Genomic DNA, 22458 nt, shown 5'->3' on the forward strand with positions numbered 1-22458 from the left:
GTATATAGCCATGTTATTGATTACTCCCTGTATATAGCCATGTTATCTCTACTTCCTGTATATAGCCATGTTATTGACTACTCCCTGTATATAACCATGTTACTACCTGGTACTCCCTGTATATAGCCATGTTATTACCTGGTACTCCCTGTATATAGCCATGTTATTACCTGGTACTCCCTGTATATAACCATGTTATTACCTGGTACTCCCTGTATATAGTCATGTTACTACCTGGTACTTCCTGTATATAACCATGTTATTACCTCGTAATCCCTGTATATAGCCATGTTAATACCTGGTACTCCCTGTATATAGCCATGTTATTACCTCCCTGTATATAGTCATGTTATTACCTGGTACTCCCTGTATATAACCATGTTATTACCTGGTACTCCCTGTATATAACCATGTTATCTATTTGCATTTTAATGTCTCATCTTTAACTCTGTTGTAAATGGACCCATAAATCAGCTTAATTTCACTGTTAAATCTACATTTGTTGTCTATGAAGCAAGTGACAAATAAAATTAGATTTCGATTTGAGATTATGCACCAAAAATATTTCAGGAATGGGCTTTTTTAAGATTAATAAAATAAAATAAAAAGAAATCGTAGAAAGAAAAAAAACAAGGGGATAAAAAAGTTATTAAACAACCAAAGGAAAACAAACCCTGTGATTCGTCGGGAGACCCCATGGTTTTCAGGCGCCCCGCCCTTACATTGTGGCTTGTGAATGAGGGGTAACTAGAAACCGACGTCACATCATCGTGTGCTCTTTTGTGTGCCACAGCTCCAACTTTGTAGTGTCCAGCAAGGCAACGCTATGGACAAGTGTGCACGATAAGAAAACTGCAACTTTAATTTAACAATATTTAATACATTTACATGCGTAACGATCTCCAACACAAGCGATGAGATGCGCGCTGTAGAACCTTCATTTTAACTAAGGAGACAGCGAATTACTTTTTAAGCTGTTGATCCCGAGAAGGAAACGCAAAGGAGTACATTTTTATAACGCAAATGAGTACCTTTTTCTACAGCTATTTACAAAGACCTGAGACCAAGAAGTCATGAGAAGACGGAGACCATGCGCACGGTTTTGTGAACTTGTACAAGCAGTTTAGGCTCGAGACAGAAAAGCGAAAACCGTTTTCTATGTAAAGATCATTTTTCTGGTATATATGAAACTCGAGTTTTTGAAAAGGAACATTTTTGACATTTAGGATTTTATTCAATGTTTTTTATTTGAACTATGGTGGAATCGGCTCATTGGGCAGGTACGGCGCGTTGTGCGCTGGTGATCTTGTGTGCGCTTTTCCCGTTGTGTTCAGGCCAGTACCACGGTGAGAAGGGCATCTCTATACCCGAACACGGCTTCTGCCAGCCCATCTCCATACCCCTCTGTACGGACATCGCCTATAACCAGACCATCATGCCGAATCTCCTCGGTCACACGAACCAGGAAGACGCCGGGCTTGAGGTGCACCAGTTCTACCCGCTCGTCAAGGTCCAGTGTTCCATGGACCTGAAGTTCTTCCTGTGTTCTATGTACGCGCCGGTCTGTACGGTCCTCGAGCAGGCTATCCCGCCGTGCAGGTCCCTGTGTGAGCGGGCGAGACAAGGCTGCGAGGCCCTGATGAATAAGTTCGGTTTTCAGTGGCCGGAGAGGCTCCGCTGTGAGAACTTCCCCGTCCACGGAGCGGGAGAGATCTGTGTGGGTCAAAACACCTCGGACACCGGTAGCCCCACCTCGTACCCAACACCCTACCTTCCTGAGCTCATGACTCTACCCCCCAATATTGGTCGACCGAGCCAGCAACAGGAGTTCTCCTGCCCGCTACAACTGCAGGTGCCCAACTATCTGAACTACTATTTTATGGGGGTTAAGGACTGCGGCGCGCCTTGCGAGCCCACCAAGCCCAACGGGTTGATGTATTTTCGGGAGGAGGAGGTGAAGTTTGGCCGGCTCTGGGTCGGGATCTGGTCCATTCTGTGCTGTGTGAGCACCCTGTTCACAGTGCTGACCTATCTAGTGGACATGAGACGGTTCTGCTACCCGGAGAGGCCTATCATCTTCCTCTCCGGCTGTTACTTCATGGTGGCCACTGCCTACGCCGCCGGGTTCATCTTAGAGGATAAAGTGGTGTGTATTGATCAATTCAAGGATACTGGTTATAAGACTGTAGCTCAGGGAACTAAGAAAGAGGGCTGTACGATTCTCTTTATGGTTGTGTATTTCTTCGGCATGGCCAGCTCTATATGGTGGGTGATTCTGTCCTTCACATGGTTCCTCTCTGCCGGTATGAAGTGGGGGCACGAAGCCATTGAGGCCAACTCTCCGTATTTCCACCTCGCTGCCTGGGCTGTACCCGCTGTTAAAACGATTACCATCCTGGCCATGGGACAGGTGGATGGAGATCTACTCACAGGGGTGTGTTATGTGGGCATCAACAGTGTGGATTCCTTGCGTGGTTTTGTTCTGGGACCTCTTTTTGTCTACTTGTTCATAGGGACGTCGTTCCTTCTCGCGGGATTTGTCTCTCTGTTCCGGATCAGAACTATCATGAAACACGACGGAACCAAGACGGAGAAGCTGGAGAAGCTTATGGTTCGGATCGGAGTGTTCAGCGTCCTCTACACCGTTCCTGCTACGATCATCATAGCCTGTTACTTCTACGAGCAGGCGTTCCGTGAACAGTGGGAGAAAACTTGGCACACACAGAACTGTAAAAGGTTCGCTGTGCCTTGTCCACCAAACAATTTTGCGCTCATGACCCCAGACTTTACTGTCTTCATGATCAAGTATTTGATGACTTTGATTGTCGGCATCACCTCCGGGTTTTGGATATGGTCAGGCAAAACACTGCAGTCATGGCGCAGGTTCTATAAGAGACTGAGTACCAGCAACGAGGGAGAAACGACAGTATGAACATCAATGACAGACCGAGTACCAGCAACGAGGGAGAAACGACAGTATGAACATCAATGACAGACTGAGTACCAGCAACCAGGGAGAAACGACAGTATGAACATCAATGACAGACCGAGTACCAGCAACCAGGGAATGATAATATAATATAATAGGGGGTGTCCCAAATGGCACCCTACGCCCTATTTAGTGCACTACTGTTGTCCAGGGCCCATATAGTAGTGCACTAGTAAGGGAGTAGGGTGCCATTTGGGATCAGAACACAACGCATGGAATAAGACCTATGATGAGTTCAATAACGGGGGATCCGTGGCTCGTGCAGCCCCGCCCCCCTGCAGCCCCGCCCCCTCCTTTCAGGAGCCAATAAAAAGCCATTGTGGCTTCCCAGATCCCAGGGTTGTTGTTACGAAAACAAGCTCATACGGACACTTTATTGTGCAATGATCATCTGAAGAGGAATAAGGAGAAACGGACCGTTACCGTTAGAAACGTATCGTTACCGTTAGAAACGTATCGTTACCGTTAGAAACGGACCGGACCGTTCCTAACGTATCGTTACCGGCATGTAGGTCAAATTCTGAATCATGTAGAGCCCCTGGGTGTTTGTAAGAAATTGTTTTTCCATTTACAGAGGTGATCCTGTAACAATTGTATACAATGAATGAGCCTATTCACACTATGGAGCTACGACGACATCATATAACGCTACTTGGCTTCAGTTGAAGACAGAACACGTTCGACCTGATGAATTTATACTGCATTTTTGTTTGACATTCACAGCCAACCAGTGACAATCATGCATATATTTGTGGCACAGTAAGACTGACAGACATTGCATTTAGAAATGGGATAGAATATGCATGTGTGTAGCAGTGGAATTATGCCAGCTACTGCAGTATACATATCTTGCAAAAACATATATTTTTTTTCTCCCAAAAATTAAATCTATTTTGGATAAAAATCATGCAATTTTTTTTTACAAATGCTTTTTAATCCTGTAAACGGTTTGTACGATTTCACAGATTAAAATTATTATTATTATTTTAAATGTCTTGCTTTTGTGGTCAAATGTGTAGCCTATGAGAATAGTTTATATTTAGAGGAATAAGTTATTGTAAGTCGGTGTGGGTTTCACACCCCATAATGACATCACAATACCCCGTAATGACATCACAATACATCACAATACCCCGTAATGACATCACAATACCACTCAAACCCTCACCCTGTAAGCAGTCTATGGAGGTAGGACAGCAATCCATGCTTTAGTTTCTCTGGCACGGTTTACAAATGCTAACGTTTTAGCATTTGTGGACGTAAATCCAATTAAAGTCCTGGTACCGATATTAGCATTTTTTCACGCGCCTCACGTTCAAAACATTGAAATGTATTTCAAATTGATTGTGAAGCTCAACTAAATCACTTATACATGGTTTTGAACATGATGCGTGAAAAATGCAGTTATCCAACAATGTGTATGCCACCATCTTGGTCTATTTAAAATCTTCTCTCATTGATTGAGACAGGTGGGTGTCCACTCCAAAGTGCCCACTCCAAAGTGCCCACTCCAAAGTGTCCACTCCAAAGTGCCGCCCCCTGCAACGAGACGTAGACATTTGGAACGGGGCAGCAGGTAGCCTAGTGGTTAGAGGAGGCAGGTATCCTAGTGGTTAGAGGAGGCAGGTAGCCTAGTGGTTAGAGGAGGCAGGTAGCCTAGTGGTTAGAGGAGGCAGGTAGCCTAGTGGTTAGAGGAGGCAGGTAGCCTAGTGGTTAGAGGAGGCAGGTAGCCTAGTGGTTCGAGGAGGCAGGTAGCCTAGTGGTTCGAGGAGGCAGGTAGCCTAGTGGTTCGAGGAGGCAGGTAGCCTAGTGGTTAGAGGAGGCAGGTAGCCTGGTGGTTAGAGGAGGCAGGTAGCCTGGTGGTTAGAGGAGGCAGGTAGCCTAGTGGTTAGAGGAGGCAGGTAGCCTAGTGGTTAGAGGAGGCAGGTAGTCTAGTGGTTAGAGGAGGGAGGTAGCCTAGTGGTTAGAGGAGGGAGGTAGCCTAGTGGTTAGAGGAGGGAGGTAGCCTAGTGGTTAGAGGAGGGAGGTAGCCTAGTGGTTAGAGGAGGCAGGTAGCCTAGTGGTTAGAGGAGGCAGGTAGCCTAGTGGTTAGAGGAGGCAGGTAGCCTAGTGGTTAGAGGAGGCAGGTAGCCTAGTGGTTAGAGGAGGCAGGTAGCCTTGTGGTTAGAGGAGGGAGGTAGCCTAGTGGTTAGAGGAGGCAGGTAGCCTAGTGGTTAGAGGAGGCAGGTAGCCTAGTGGTTAGAGGAGGCAGGTAGCCTAGTAGTAAGAGCGTTGGAATCCCCCAGCTGACAAGGTACAAATCTGTCCTTCTGCCCCTGAACAGGCAGTTAACCCACTGTTCCTAGACCAGTTAACCCACTGTTCCTAGACCAGTTAACCCACTGTTCCTAGAGCAGTTAACCCACTGTTCCTAGACCAGTTAACCCACTGTTCCTAGACCAGTTAACCCACTGTTCCTAGACCAGTTAACCCACTGTTCCTAGACCAGTTAACCCACTGTTCCTAGGCCGTCATTGAAAATAAGAATATGCTCTTAACTGACTTGCCTCGTTAGATAAAGGTAAAATAAAACATACATTTAAAAAAGTTGTGTTTTGTCTTCCAAGTTGGGAATTGAGGAGGTATGAATAATTAAAGGAGGTCAAAAATATTCTGTGCTAAGCTTTTAACATGACCATTTTAACAATGCCTATCAGCAGCTTAATTAGAACCATCAGCAGCTTAATTAGAACCATCAGCCTATCAGCATCTTAATTAGAACCATCAGCCTATCAGCAGCTTAATTAGAACCATCAGCCTATCAGCAGCTTAATTAGAACCATCAGCCTATCAGCAGCTTAATTAGAACCATCAGCCTATCAGCATCTTAATTAGAACCATCAGCCTATCAGCCTGCTAGAACAGTAATGATGGTCTGTCTATGTGATATTTCTAATAGCTGAGTCTATTGTTCTCCAAACATTATGATGTCAGCTAGGGAATATAAAAAGGTGAGCATTTGTTTGTTGGGCCGTGTCCAACATGGAAATGACCTGAAACAGTCCCATTGTCATGGTAGAAGCACAACCTACATGGGTTTGTTGGGCCGTGTCCAACATGGAAATGACCTGAAACAGTCCCATTGTCATGGTAGAAGCACAACCTACATGGGTTTGTTGGGCCGTGTCCGTTGGGCCGTGTCCAACATGGAAATGACCTGAAACAGTCCCATTGTCATGGTAGAAGCACAACCTACATGGGTTTGTTGGGCCGTGTCCAACATGGCCTGATTGACCTTTCCAATGCCGTCTTTATTTTCTTTTGACCTTAAAATCAACATGGATTTGTGTCACTTCCTGATACGGTGGCGCCACCTATCTGCAGTTTGGCGCATGTCAGATTTGACCTTGGGTAATAAATGACCAACTACCAGCTAATAGAGTATTAATATAAACAAGATTAAAACTGACAGCTCAGGTATAAAATAAAAAATGTTTGTTTCGATCACAGTTAATCTTATTCTTCAGTCCCACTGGCAGATACTGAAACAAAAATTAGATGCAATTTGTACGCTTTCTCTAAAACTGTCTGGACTTCTAAACAGGGCCTGTTCTGTTGGACTACAACTGTCTGGACTTCTAAACAGGGCCTGTTCTGTTGGACTACAACTGTCTGGACTTCTAAACAGGGCCTGTTCTGTTGGACTACAACTGTCTGGACTTCTAAACAGGACCGGTTCTGTTGGACTACAACTGTCTGGACTTCTAAACAGGGCCTGTTCTGTTGGACTACAACTGTCTGGACTTCTAAACAGTGCCGGTTCTGTTGGACTACAACTGTCTGGACTTCTAAACAGGGCCTGTTTTGTTGGACTACTGGACGAGTCATATTTATCAAATTAATATTTGTTCTGGATTTTTTCCCCCTCATTTTGTCTGTCATAGTTGAAGTGTACCTATGATGAAAATTACAGGCCTCTCCCATCTTTTTACGTGGGAGAACTTGCACAATTGGTGGCTGACTAAATACTTTTTTGCCCCACTGTATGTCAGACTCTCCTATACCACAACATGTTATTCCCCAGAGGTTACAAAATAAACCCTTAAGGTGATATAACTTGCATCTGTATTATCGGGCTGTGAAACCCACATCCCTGTATTATCGGGCTGTGAAACCCACATCCCTGTATTATCGGGCTGTGAAACCCACATCCCTGTATTATCGGGCTGTGAAACCCACATCCCTGTATTATCGGGCTGTGAAACCCACATCCCTGTATTATCGGGCTGTGAAACCCACATCCCTGTATTATCGGGCTGTGAAACCCACATCCCTGTATTATCGGGCTGTGAAACCCACATCCCTGTATTATCGAGCTGTGAAACCCACATCCCTGTATTAAAACCCACATCCCTGTATTATCAGGCTGTGAAACCCACATCCCTGTATTATCGGGCTGTGAAACCCACATCCATATTATCGGGCTGTGAAACCCACATCCCTGTATTAAAACCCACATCCCTGTATTAAAACCCACATCCCTGTATTAAAACCCACATCCCTGTATTATCGGGCTGTGAAACCCACATCCCTGTATTATCGAGCTGTGAAACCCACATCCCTGTATTAAAACCCACATCCCTGTATTATCGGGCTGTGAAACCCACATCCCTGTATTATCGGGCTGTGAAACCCACATCCCTGTATTAAAACCCACATCCCTGTATTATCGGGCTGTGAAACCCACATCCCTGTATTAAAACCCACATCCCTGTATTATCGGGCTGTGAAACCCACATCCCTGTATTATCGGGCTGTGAAACCCACATCCGAATGGCTTCAGACTGAGCATTTCTTACCATTTATTGCATTGCTTTCTTCAGTGAAATACAGACTGTATAGAACGCTAAATATACCAAAAGCTAAATGAAGCAGTGACTATTTAACCATGTTAATCACTACTGAAACATACAAACTACAAACATTTAACCAGTTAAAGATAATGGATACATGACAACTAGATACAAACATTTAACCAGTTAAAGATAATGGATACATGACAACTAGATACAAACATTTAACCAGTTAAAGATAATGGATACATGACAACTAGATACAAACATTCTATTAAAAAAATAATTCATACAAAAAGTCAAGAGTTGGCTATAACATGCGTACAAACAAAGTGAGTGTGTTTGTGAACATTATACATTCCCCATCATAAAAATGTATCTCCATTCCCCAATCAAACACCTTCATCGACACCAAAAACAAAAACAAAAACGTGTACTTTTTCTCCAATCTGGCAACCCATAAAATTCTACATAGCCTCGTATAAAATGCATTACGAAAGAAATGGTGTAATGTACACAAACAAAATGGAGCCTTGTATTAAATGCATAATGAAGAAAATTGTGCAATGTATGCACTACAAAATATTAAATGCCTTACGAAGAAAATCGTGTAGGTCATTTGAGGCTTGACCTCTGCTTTGCTTCAGCTGAGGAGAAGAGCATATATCTGAGTAGCTTTAGGTACGATCATCCACGTACAGCATACCCAAACTGATCATCCACGGACGGCATACCCAAACTGATCATCCACGGACGGCATACCCAAACTGATCATACCCAAACTGATCATCCACGGACGGCATACCCAAACTGATCATCCACGTACAGCATACCCAAACTGATCCTCCACGTACAGCATACCCAAACTGATCATCCACGTACAGCATACCCAAACTGATCATCCACGTACAGCATACCCAAACTGATCATCCACGTACAGCATACCCAAACTGATCATCCCCAAACTGATCATCCACGTACAGCATACCCAAACTGACCATCCACGTACAGCATACCCAAACTGATCATCCCCAAACTGATCATCCACGTACAGCATACCCAAACTGATCACCCACGTACAGCATACCCAAACTGATCATCCACGTACAGCATACCCAAACTGACCATCCACGTACAGCATACCCAAACTGATCATCCCCAAACTGATCATCCACGTACAGCATACCCAAACTGATCATCCACGTACAGCATACCCAAACTGATCATCCCCAAACTGATCATCCACGTACAGCATACCAAAACTGATCATCCCCAAACTGATCATCCACGGACGGCATACCCAAACTGATCGTCCACGTATGGCATACCCAAACTGATCATCCACGGACGGCATACCCAAACTGATCATCCACGGACGGCATACCCAAACTGATCATCCACGTACAGCATACCCAAACTGATCATCCACGTACAGCATACCCAAACTGATCATCCACGTACAGCATACCCAAACTGATCATCAACGTACAGCATACCCAAACTGATCATCCCCAAACTGATCATCCACGGACAGCATACCCAAACTGATCATCCACGTACAGCATACCCAAACTGATCATCCACGTACAGCATACCCAAACTGATCATCCCCAAACTGATCATCCACGGACAGCATACCCAAACTGATCATCCCCAAACTGATCATCCACGGACAGCATACCCAAACTGATCATCCACGTACAGCATACCCAAACTGATCATCCCCAAACTGATCATCCACGGACAGCATACCCAAACTGATCATCCACGTACAGCATACCCAAACTGATCATCCACGTACAGCATACCCAAACTGATCATCCACGTACAGCATACCCAAACTGATCATCCACGTACAGCATACCCAAACCGATCATCCACGTACGGCATACCCAAACTGATCATCCACGTACGGCATACCCAAACTGATCATCCCCAAACTGATCATCCACGTACAGCATACCCAAACTGATCATCCCCAAACTGATCATCCACGTACAGCATACCCAAACTGATCATCCCCAAACTGATCATCCACGTACAGCATACCCAAACTGCCTATCGTAGTTTCCCCTCCTGAATTGAGACAACTAATAACATGAGATGCCGTGCAATAATACAATTTAAAAAACTGTCTTACTCAAATAAAATATATTTAAAAAAGACGTATACAAAATATACAAGAGGGGTAATATTTGAATGCATTATTTTCTTTTAGAAAATACGACCTCTGTACGATGCTAACTTTTGCTATACAAGGTTTGTCAGAATTAAAACGGGGAACTCACAGCCTTTATACTGCCATGAATAAGTACACCTCAGTGATGGGTTTTGTGGGATTGAAAGGTATGTCAATATGTTACATTTACCAGTCATTTTTTTTTACAAAAGAGAACATAGATAGATGTAAGGTTGTAAGGCAATGTCAACATCAGTTCAGGGTAACAATGGAGTACCTAACTGATTGTTTTTGAATTAAAAATGGTTAAAAAAAATCTTCTTAGCAAAGAGCAATTGCTCAAGCAAGAATTTTGCAAGGACTGTCTAGGAGTGGTGTGAGTGTTATTGGCAGAGAGGGTCTGAGTGGGGAGGGAACCTAGCTGTTATTGGCAGAGGGTCTGAGTGGGGAGGGGAACATTGAAAACTATTGGCAGAGAGGGTCTGAGTGGGGAGGGGAAAACTATTGGCAGAGGTTTGAAACTCTCATTTCAGGTCTAATAACTTATTTACTAGGTCAAAACTCCATCCCACCAAAACAAAAACAGGCTGGAATTTCAAGTGGGCGGTCTTTCCAATCAGCTCTTACACTAAAAGAGCATTATCATTATCACAATATTAATCCAACCTCAGTGTGGAAATATATATACAGAACAAAGAAAAATCTGCACTGGGCCTTTAACGTAATCAATGTACAGTAATCAGTACTACAGAGTACTACACAGTTCAGATGAATGTACAGTAATCAGTACTACAGAGTACTACACAGTTCAGATGAATGTACAGTAATCAGTACTACAGAGTACTACACAGTTCAGATGAATGTACAGTAATCAGTACTACAGAGTACTACATAGTTCAGATTAATGTACAGTAATCAGTACTACAGAGTACTACACAGTTCAGATTAATGTACAGTAAGGTTGAGCCGACGACATGTGCAGCGCTTACCGGGAATGAAGTCTCTCCGGTTGAGCCGACGACATGTGCAGCGCTTACCGGGAATGAAGTCTCTCCGGTTGAGCCGACGACATGTGCAGCGCTTACCGGGAATGAAGTCTCTCCGGTTGAGCCGACGACATGATTCCCGGTAAAAGCTGCACAAGTCTTCCGATAAAGCGGGGAACGTTGTCTTTATATTATTTCAATCACCTTGTAAATCTGAACCTCGACGATGCAGATTGAACAGAGCCCTTTAGTAAAGGTATTTTACAAGTTCTCTAACAGAAAGAGAAGTGAATGAGAACTTGGTTATTAAATACCCCTGGTGTGTTACTGAAGACGGTGGACAAGCGCTTTGAATGAACCGAGGAGGAGACATTAGTGACGTCGTATTACAGTAACAACTGGATAACACACAGACCTGAAGTCGGGAAGTAACAGTGGCATGCTGGCTACAGGTAACTGCCAAAACACCTGAGTAAATGAGGGGATACAAAGTATATTGAAAGCAGGTGCTTCCACACAGGTGTTGTTCCCAAATTAATTAAGCAATTAACATCCCATCATGCTTAGGGTCACGGGGGGGAAATGCTAGGCATTGGCCATTATTTTGGCTACCATGACCATGCCCTCCATAGGATGACAATGAACCCATCCACAGGGCTAGAGAGGTCACTGAATAATTGGAGTATTAAAACGATAAAACCCATATACCACGATCTCAGCCCGATCGAACACCTACGGGAGATTCTGGAGCGGCGCCCGAGACGTTTTCCACCACCGCCAACAAAGAAACACCAAACGGTGGACTTTCCTCGTAGAAGAATGGCGTCACATCCCTCCAATAGAGTCCCAGACACTTGTAGTATCTATGTCATGGTGCGTCGGCGCTGTTCTGGCTGGTGGGGACCCAACACCCTCTATTAAAAAGACACGATGTTAGTGTTTCCTTTACTTTGGCCGTTACCTGGATCTTCAATAAACGGTATGGATCTATAGCTAGTAAAAGATATATATGGGGACGGATGCCAATTAACCAAACTGAAGCTGGGGGTCTGAAGAAACACTATCGTTCTGATGTCATCTATCCAATCAATGAGTCTTCTGATGGATCACATGTCTGGACCATAGTAGCCTTGTTCCGGGTGGCCGTAAACATCAAGCAGTAGGAGTGCTGACACCTGAAACCACACCTCTTTAAGGAATACCTAGGATAGGATAAAGTAATCCTTCTCACCCCCCCTTAAAAGATTTAGATGCACTATTGTAAAGTGGCTGCTCCACTGGATGTCATAAGGTGAACGCACCAATTTGTAAGTCGCTCTGGATAAGAGCGTCTACTAAATGACTTAAATGTAAATGTCTAGGGCACACAGGTCTAGGGCACACAGGTCTAGGGCACACAGGTCTAGGGTACACAGGTCTAGGGCACACAGGTCTAGAGGTACACAGGTCTAGTAAGTCGCTCTGGATAAGAGCGTCTGCTAAATGACTTAAATGTAAAATGTAAAATGCTGATCTTTGTCCATGTGGTCAATGGGGCGGCAGGGTAGCCTAGTGGTTAGAGTGTTGGGCCAGTAACCGAAAGGTTACTGGATCGAATCCCCGCCCGAGCTAACAAGGTAGAACAAGGCACCGTTTCCTGGTATGCCCTCGTTCGAAATAATAATTTGTTCTTAACTGGCTTGCCTGGTTACATTTTTTTTTTTTTTTTTAAATACCCAAAACTGATTTACATTTACATTTAAGTCATTTAGCAGACGCTCTTATCCAGAGCGACTTACAAATTGGTGCATTCACCTTATGACATCCAGTGGAACAGTAGTGCATCTAAATCTTATAAGGGGGGTTGAGAGGGATTACTTTATCCTGACTCTTGACTTGATTTTTGATTGTAGATGTTTGATATGAGTCTGGAAGGAGAGTTTACAGTCTAACCAGACACCTAGGTACTTATAGATGTCCACATATTCAAGGTCGGAACCATTCAGGGTGGTGATGCTGGTCAGGCGTGCGGGTGCAGGCAGCGAACGGTTGAAAAGCATCTTCCGATCAGCACTCCTACTCTGAAATGCATTCAGACTGTTTGTGCCGTCTTGCCAGCTCCTACAGTCACGCCTTCATAGGAGTTTTCAAAACAGCACAAACAGACCAGGTGACGATAAGAGAACAGGAGATGTATCAGACGATTATTCTCTCCTCTCTGGCAGAGATCTCTACCACCCAGAGGAACACAAAGCCAAACAAACCACTCAGTCATTTTGTACAAATATAAAATACAATATTATCATCAGCAACAACAAAAAAGTTAAAACCCAGGAAGACTAATTATTCCGAAGTCCTCCGGTCTGTTCCTGATAGACCTCGATGACGTCCTCGTCTTCCATCCCCAGCTACAAGAGAGAGGGAGGACAGAGATGTTTAGATGGAGACGCAATAGCTGTGTTTACAGTTCTGATCTTTTGCCCAATTATGTGATTGCTCTCAATACCAATTAATGGATGGAATATAATCAGTATTGGGCTCATATGGTGCAATTTTCACCCCCCCCGGCTGAATTTCTGCCTGCTGGAACGGCTCAGTTACACCAAGAAAACATGAAATCACCCGGGGATTCGAAAGAACATCACTTAGAGATGAACAACATAACATTTATAATGGGTGAATCTTTCCTTTAAACCAGAGGAGGCTTGATACCCAAACCACAAGGCCCTGCAAGGATATGGATCAGACAGAACACAACAGAACCCAACCATGAAGAGGCTAAATGACGTGGCTATGGGTCAAACAGAACAACAGAACCCAACCATGAAGAGGCTAAATGACGTGGCTATGGGTCAAACAGAACAACAGAACCCAACCATGAAGAGGCTAAATGACGACGCTATGGGTCAGACAGAACACCACAAGGCCCTGCAAGGATATGGATCAGACAGAACACAACAGAACCCAACCAAGAAGAGGCTAAATGATGTGGCTATGGGTCAGACAGAACGACGTGGTTATGGGTCAGATAGAACGACGTGGTTATGGGTCAGACAGAATGACGTGGTTATGGGTCAGACAGAACGACGTGGCTATGGGTCAGACAGAACGACGTGGTTACGGGTCAGACAGAACGACGTGGCTATGGGTCAGACAGAATGACGTGGTTATGGGTCAGACAGAACGACGGTGGTTATGGGTCAGACAGAACAACAGAACCCAACCAGGAAGAGGCTAAATGATGTGGCTATGGGTCAGACAGAATGACGTGGTTATGGGTCAGACAGAATGACGTGGTTATGGGTCAGACAGAACGACGGTGGTTATGGGTCAGACAGAACAACAGAACCCAACCAGGAAGAGGCTAAATGATGTGGCTATGGGTCAAACAGAACCCAACCAGGAACAGGCTAAATGACGTGGTTATGGGTCAGACAGAACGACGTGGTTATGGGTCAGACAGAACCCAACCAGGAAGAGGCTAAATGACGTGGTTATGGGTCAGACAGAACGAAGTGGTTATGGGTCAGACAGAATGACGTGGCTATGGTTCAGACAGAACGACGTGGTTATGGGTCAGACAGAACGACGTGGTTACGGGTCAGACAGAACGACGTGGTTACGGGTCAGACAGAACGAAGTGGTTACGGGTCAGACAGAACGATGTGGTTACGGGTCAGACAGAACGACGTGGTTACGGGTCAGACAGAACGAAGTGGTTACGGGTCAGACAGAACGACGTGGTTATGGGTCAGACAGAACGACGTGGTTACGGGTCAGACAGAACGACGTGGTTATGGGTCAGACAGAATGACGTGGTTATGGGTCAGACAGAACGATGTGGTTACGGGTCAGACAGAACGACGTGGTTACGGGTCAGACAGAACGACGTGGTTACGGGTCAGACAGAACGATGTGGTTACGGGTCAGACAGAACGACGTGGTTACGGGTCAGACAGAACGACGTGGTTATGGGTCAGACAGAACGACGTGGTTATGGGTCAGACAGAACAGGAATAACAGGAAGCATAGCTACCTCTTTTGGAGTGTGGTTGTCTGAGATTCTTTGTCCCTCAAATAGAAACCGTAAGGTACTCATATGAACACCCTACAGAGAGAGGAGGAAAGAAACGCTGAGTGAAAACACAGCTTTGGGTAAAGAGCACACAGCTTTGGGTAAGGGGCACACAGCGTTGGGTAAGGGGCACACAGCTTTGGGTAAGGGGCACACAGCTTTGGGTAAGGGGCACACAGCGTTGGGTAAGGAGCGTTGGGTAAGGAACACACAGCGTTGGGTAAGGAGCACACAGCGTTGGGTAAGGGGCACACAGCGTTGGGTAAGGGGCACACAGCGTTGGGTAAGGGGCACACAGCGTTGGGTAAGGGGCACACAGCGTTGGGTAAGGGGCACACAGCGTTGGGTAAGGGGCACACAGCGTTGGGTAAGGGGCACACAGCGTTGGGTAAGGGGCACACAGCGTTGGGTAAGGGGCACACAGCGTTGGGTAAGGAACACACAGCGTTGGGTAAGGAGCACACAGCGTTGGGTAAGGAGCACACAGCGTTGGGTAAGGAGCACACAGCGTTGGGTAAGGAGCACACAGCGTTGGGTAAGGAGCACACAGCGTTGGGTAAGGGGCACACAGCGTTGGGTAAGGGGCACACAGCGCTGGGTAAGGGGCACACAGCGCTGGGTAAGGGGCACACAGCGTTGGGTAAGGAACACACAGCGTTGGGTAAGGGGCACACAGCGTTGGGTAAGGGGCACACAGCGTTGGGTAAGGGGCACACAGCGTTGGGTAAGGGGCACACAGCGTTGGGTAAGGGGCACACAGCGTTGGGTAGCACACAGCGTTGGGTAAAGGGGCACACAGCGTTGGGTAAGGGCACACAGCGTTGGGTAAGGGACACAGCGTTGGGTAAGGGACACAGCGTTGGGTAAGGGACACACAGCGTTGGGTAAGGGACACACAGCGTTGGGTAAGGGACACACAGCGTTGGGTAAGGGACACACAGCGTTGGGTAAGGGACACACAGCGTTGGGTAAGGGACACACAGCGTTGGGTAAGGAACACACAGCGTTGGGTAAGGAACACACAGCGTTGGGTAAGGGGCACACAGCGTTGGGTAAGGGGCACACAGCGTTGGGTAAGGGGCACACAGCGTTGGGTAAGGGGCACACAGCGTTGGGTAAGGGGCACACAGCGTTGGGTAAGGGGCACAGCGTTGGGTAAGGGGCACACAGCGTTGGGTAAGGGGCACACAGCGTTGGGTAAGGGCACACAGCGTTGGGTAAGGGCACACAGCGTTGGGTAAGGGGCACACAGCGTTGGGTAAGGGGCACACAGCGTTGGGTAAGGGGCACACAGCGTTGGGTAAGGGGCACACAGCGTTGGGTAAGGGGCACACAGCGTTGGGTAAGGGGCACACAGCGTTGGGTAAGGGGCACAGCGTTGGGTAGCGTTGGGTAAGGGGCACACAGCGTTGGGTAAGGGGCACACAGCGTTGGGTAAGGGACACACAGCGTTGGGTAAGGAACACACAGCGTTGGGTAAGGGGCACACAGCGTTGGGTAAGGGGCACACAGCGTTGGGCAAGGGGCACACAGCGTAAGGGGCACACAGCGTTGGGTAAGGGGCACACAGCGTTGGGTAAGGGCACACAGCGTTGGGTAAGGGGCACACAGCGTTGGGTAAGGGGCACACAGCGCTGGGTAAGGGGCACACAGCGTTGGGTAAGGGGCACACAGCGTTGGGTAAGGGGCACACAGCGTTGGGTAAGGGGCACACATATTCCCTATAGAGTGCACTACTTTATACTAGATGCCAAATGGCTCCCTATTCCCTAATAGTATCCCTATGGGCCCTGGTCAAAAGTAGTGCACTACATAGGGAATAGGGTGCCATTTGAGACTCAAACACAAAAACTAGTTGCTCACTAAGAACGGCCAGAAAACCTCAAGTGACGTTGCGAATGAGATGCGAATGAGATGCGAATGAGATGCGATTGTTACCTGTCTCTGGCTATAAGATTCCTTCAGCTTCTTCAGATGGGTCGTCATTTTCACTTTGAAGTGAATTTCACTGTTGTCCTGAGGTTGGAAAAGAATGAATAGATTCCAAGTTAAAACGTTTCAAATTGTAGGTCAACTGATATAAAAAATGGGATAAATAATTGACTGTGATAAACCATCCTAGCTGTGTAAAGTCACAGAGCTACTTTTCACCATAATTCTCCTTCTCCAAACTTCTTCTTACCTGACCGATCACTTTCAGTTTGATGTACTCTCCATCCTTTTGGTCTCCTCCATCCTGACCTGAAGGCTTGGTGTCCTTCAAGAGAAAAGGACATGAAGCTGGGATTTGTATTTTAACCCAACAGTTACTGTTTGGTCGGCAGACGTTATCGCCCAATGGCTTTTGTTTCTATAACGGACCAGGTCATAAATCCTCAAATAAGTTGTGAGCTCTTTCCTTTTATAGGAAACGTCATCACAGTATGTTGTTGACAGTTTGATAACATTATCGATCTCTGGGCAAAGGAGCGTTATGGGGAAGGGAATTACAGATAACATAGCTAGCTAATTAGTCTTTTTGGTCTGGTCTCCTTCACTCCTTCCGTGCACCTTTCCATTTATACACACAAGCCCCTCCCCTGCCCCACCCACACACCCCAAGCCCCTCCCCCTAAAAACATAAAAAATAAATGTTTTGTCATACCCATGGTATACGATCTCATTTATACACACAAGCCCCTCCCCTGCCCCACACACACACACACCCCAAGCCCCTCCCCCTAAAAACATAAAAAATAAATGTTTTGTCATACCCATGGTATACGATCTCATTTAACACAGCTGTCAACCAATCCTCATTCAGGGATAGAACCACCCAGTTTATAAAGGGAATTATAAACTAGGTGGTTGGAGCCCTGAATGCCTGACAGCCGACACATATTTGTATTTATTATTCCATTAGCAACAAGTCATCTTTCAGTTACACATCTTAAAAACATTACAATACATTCATAACAGATTTCAAAATATATTAAGTGTTAAGCCCTCAGGCCTCTACTCTACTACCACATATCTATAACACAAAATCCATGTGTACATGTGTGTGTAGTCAGTATGTTATCGTGTGTTTGTCTGTGTCTAGGTTTGTGTTGCTTCACAGTCCCCGCTGTTCCATGAGGTGTGTTTTTATCTGTTTTCTCAATCTAATTTGACTGTTGGCATGAATTACTTGATGTGGAATAGAGTTCCATGTAGTCATGGTTCTATGTAGTACTGTGGAATAGAGTTCCATGTAGTCATGGCTCTATGTACTACTGTGGAATAGAGTTCCATGTAGTCATGGCTCTATGTAGTACTGTGGAATAGAGTTCCATGTAGTCATGGCTCTATGTAGTACTGTGGAATAGAGTTCCATGTAGTCATGGCTCTATGTAGTACTGTGGAATAGAGTTCCATGTAGTCATGTCTCTATGTAGTACTGTGGAATAGAGTTCCATATAGTCATGGCTCTATGTAGTACTGTGGAATAGAGTTCCATGTAGTCATGGCTCTATGTAGTACTGTGGAATAGAGTTCCATGTAGTCATGGCTCTATGTGGCTCTATGTGGTACTGTGGAATAGAGTTCCATGTAGTCATGGCTCTATGTAGTACTGTGGAATAGAGTTCCATGTAGTCATGGCTCTATGTAGTACTGTGGAATAGAGTTCCATGTAGTCATGGCTCTATGTAGTACTGTGGAATAGAGTTCCATGTAGTCATGGCTCTATGTAGTAGTGTGGAATAGAGTTCCATGTAGTCATGGCTCTATGTAGTACTGTGGAATAGAGTTCCATGTAGTCATGGCTCTATGTAGTAGTGTGGAATAGAGTTCCATGTAGTCATGGCTCTATGTAGTACTGTGGAATAGAGTTCCATGTAGTCATGGCTCTATGTAGTACTGTGGAATAGAGTTCTATGTAGTCATGGCTCTATGTAGTACTGTGGAATAGAGTTCCATGTAGTCAAAGCTCTATGTAGTACTGTGGAATAGAGTTCCATGTAGTCATGGCTCTATGTAGTACTGTGGAATAGAGTTCCATGTAGCCATGGCTCTATGTAGTACTGTGGAATAGAGTTCCATGTAGTCATGGCTCTATGTAGTACTGTGGAATAGAGTTCCATGTAGTCATGGCTCTATGTACTACTGTGGAATAGAGTTCCATGTAGTCATGGCTCTATGTAGTACTGTGGAATAGAGTTCCATGTAGTCATGGCTCTATGTAGTACTGTTGAATAGAGTTCCATGTAGTCAATGCTCTATGTAGTACTGTGGAGTAGAGTTCCATGTAGTCATGGCTCCATGTGGTACTGTGGAATAGAGTTCCATGTAGTCATGGCTCTATGTAGTACTGTGGAATAGAGTTCCATGTAGTCATGTCTCTATGTAGTACTGTGCGCCTCCCACAGTCTGTTCTGGACTTGGGGACTGTGAAGAGACCTCTGGTGGCATGTCTTGTGGTGTATGTATGGGTGTCCGAGGTGTGCGCCAGTAGTTTAAGCAGACAGCTCGGTGCATTCAACATGTCAATACCTCTCATAAATATAAGTAGTGATGAAGTCAATCTCTCCTCCACTTTGAGCCAGGAGAGATCGACATGCATATTATTAATATTAGCTCTCTGTGTACATCCAAGGGCCATCTGTGCTTCCCTGTTCTGAGACAATTGCAATTGTCTTACATCCCTCTTTAAGGCACCTGACCACACGACTGAACAGTAGCCCAGGTGCAACAAAACTAGGGCCATATCAGACCATATACCACAGATTTGACCCAAAAATGTTTTTTTGTTATAATTAAGTTTGTAACCAGTTTATAATAGCAATAAGGCATCTCTGGGCGGTTGTGGTATATGGCCAATATACCGCAGCTAAGGGCTGTGTCCAGGCACATTGTGCTTAAGAACAGCCTTTAGCTAGGCATGGTATTTTGGCCCTATACCACACCCCCTCTACCTGTACACTCTCGAATGCCCTTCAAGCCAATCAGATATGAGTATTCAACAATGCCATGGTATAAAGTACTTTAGAAACTGGGTTGTTCGAGCCCTGAATGCTAATTGGCTGAAAGCCATGGTATCGGTAGGCCTTCATTGTAAATGAGAATGTGTTCTTAACTGACTTGCCTAGTTAAATATCAGACCATTTACCAGGTCTGATATATCATGGCAGGTTGCAGGCCTAAGAACAGCCCTTAGCCGTGGTATATTGGCCATATACCACACCCTCCCGTGCCTTATTGTTTAAGTATCTGCATGCTGTTGGCTAGGGGAGGACACATGTATTGCCTACATTATGAGATTATGGACAATAGAGCAATATTATTATTTTACTTCTTTTTTTTTTTTAAATGGCAGCCAAGCATTGATGATCAAGTCACCAGAATAAGACCCTCAATATTTATTGGAAAGAAGCAAACTCATCACCTTGGACTTTCACCACCCCTTGAAGTTCATCATAATTTATTTAATCTGTAGCCTAATAAACTACACGCTTTCCAATCCACACAAAGTTAATTTAGGTTGTGTGAATATTTGCGCATAAAAGCGTTTCCACCTAAATTTAGCACATTATTCTTTTTTTTATCAGTCAAATTAATTATCTAATCTTTTCTAACATATTTTGTTTTGTCGACATTTGGAAAGTTTACCATGAAAAAAATAATTAGTTTCCATCAGGCCCGTCATGACATTTGTATCCGACATGCACTTTACTCTCGCATAAAAGGGTTGGATGGAAACATGGTGATGCAACGATATGCATTACTAACAATGGACCTGCTGTCCCCTCTCAAAACTCTTCACTTCAGCCGAAACATATAACTAAGTTGGGTATTTACGTCATCTAGTTGAAAACTAACTTGGCTAACTAGCTAAAATCACAAAAACGATAATGAGCCCACCGCTTTAACTACCTAGTTAAAAGTTATCTAGCTCCTATCGAACTAGCAGCAATGTGTTTGTCTGACGCTAACGTTAGCTGCTAACACGACAGCTACCATGGTGGTTAAACATTGTTAGCGGTCTGTGCGAACTGCTATAAGTTTTGTGACTCACTCGTGTTGTAAATGTACTGTTTGGTTGATAACTGGTATAGGTTAATAGTTATTAACACTTACTGTATCTGACATCTTGTTATTTTTTTGTTGTAAAATTAGCCAGGGCAGTGTAGAAACCCGTGTTGTTGACAACAATCTCTTCGCTTTTCTTCAAATAACCCCCCCCCTTCCGCCTACCAGAACGGTAGCTACGCGACGACGTCAGGAAGAGGAGGATCTCCCGGAAGAGGATATTACGTACACGCCTGGTGTCCAAATTGAAGACGTTTTGTCGCGCTGCGAGAGTCGAGTGGAGATGAACGGATTCAGTTCAGTCAGTCAGTCCTGATGGGGAAAGGCTAAATAGACACACGCCTTGTAGTGGTGCTCAGGTCAGCTGTTTGTTCACCCGCAATCGACCACAATAGCTAATAACTTATCAGTAACCTTCCGACTATAGTCTATGTGATAAAGTGAAAATCTGAGGCTTACACCCCACCCTAAACCGCTAATATAAAAAATGCCCTGTAGTCTACAGTCAGAGAAGGCTAAACGACCTTTAACAGACATGTTTTTCCCTGATTTAGATATATTTCTGTTAGTGAACTTGTCTGTAAAAGCCTTCTACAGGGATGCTGGCCCATGTTGACTCCAATGGCTCCTCTGTACGTGAAAGAAACACACACCTGTTTAGCCGAGGTGTTTTCAGAACACTTGAAATAGAAAAGGAGAGCCACAAACTGTAGGAGCTCAAATGCAAGAACCTAATACCTCTTTAACACTGCCACTGCTCTGTACCTGGGGACTGTGAAGAGACCTCTGGTTGCATGTCTTGTTTTGTACTGATGAGTGTCTGAACTGTGTGCCAACTGCTTCAACAGACAGTTCGGTACCTCCCAACACCAGACCAATAGTGATGCAGTTCATCTCTCCTCAACCTTGAGCCAGGAGAGATTGACATGAATGTCATTGATATTCACCCTCTGTGTACATCTAAATGCAGTACGTGCTGCTCTGTTCTGGACCAACTGCAGTTTACCTACAGTGTCCTTCTTCGTCGCACATAACACAGCCAGGCAGCAGTATGCCAGGTGCGACCAAACTAGGGCCTGTAGGACCTGTCTGGTCGACTGAGATGTCAAGAAGGCAAAGCAAAGCTCTATCATGGACAAACCTCTTCCCATTTTAGCAACCATTGAGTATATATGTTTTGACCATGACAGCTTGCTATCTAGGGTTACACCTAGCAGTTTACTTCTCCACTTGCTCAATAGCCACATTATTCAATGATAGTTCAGCGTCGAGCGAGTGATTTGTTCCAAAAATGATGATTTAAGTTTTTGAGATATTTATCATCAGTCTGTTCTAGTTACCCATTCTAAAACTGACTGGAGCTCTATGTT

General features: G+C 45.0%; 2 protein-coding genes across 2 annotated transcripts; one reads left to right on the forward strand and one right to left on the reverse strand.

Annotated features, from left to right (window-relative positions):
• Positions 1–778: 778 nt before the first annotated feature.
• On the forward strand, positions 779–3980 carry fzd7a (frizzled class receptor 7a). Its single transcript, XM_029650207.2, has one exon. The coding sequence runs from the start codon at positions 1256–1258 to the stop codon at positions 2930–2932; it is 1677 nt and encodes a 558-aa protein (XP_029506067.1). The 5' UTR covers positions 779–1255; the 3' UTR covers positions 2933–3980.
• Positions 3981–12829: 8849 nt separating this feature from the next.
• On the reverse strand, positions 12830–21254 carry LOC115121171 (small ubiquitin-related modifier 1). The gene is made up of 5 exons (XM_029650206.2): positions 21137–21254; positions 17223–17297; positions 16979–17056; positions 15002–15073; positions 12830–13373 (listed from the first exon to the last, which is right to left on the reverse strand). Exons 1-5 carry the CDS (start codon positions 21146–21148, stop codon positions 13305–13307), a joined length of 306 nt encoding a protein of 101 aa, XP_029506066.1. The 5' UTR covers positions 21149–21254; the 3' UTR covers positions 12830–13304.
• Positions 21255–22458: the final 1204 nt, after the last annotated feature.

Source organism: Oncorhynchus nerka, linkage group LG1 (genome assembly GCF_034236695.1).
Source record: "Oncorhynchus nerka isolate Pitt River linkage group LG1, Oner_Uvic_2.0, whole genome shotgun sequence".
Classification (NCBI taxonomy): domain Eukaryota; kingdom Metazoa; phylum Chordata; class Actinopteri; order Salmoniformes; family Salmonidae; genus Oncorhynchus; species Oncorhynchus nerka.

What these genes read in the sequence shown, in the direction of transcription:
- fzd7a (XM_029650207.2), top strand. Translation starts at nt 1,256, where the DNA reads ATGGTGGAATCGGCTCATTGGGCAGGTACGGCGCGTTGTGCGCTGGTG.
- LOC115121171 (XM_029650206.2), bottom strand. An exon ending in AACTGAAAGTGATCGGTCAG is followed by an intron (nt 17,057 to 17,222) that starts GTAAGAAGAAGT and finishes TTCCAACCTCAG; the next exon opens with GACAACAGTGAAATTCACTT. An exon ending in AATCTTATAGCCAGAGACAG is followed by an intron (nt 15,074 to 16,978) that starts GTAACAATCGCA and finishes CTCTCTCTGTAG; the next exon opens with GGTGTTCATATGAGTACCTT.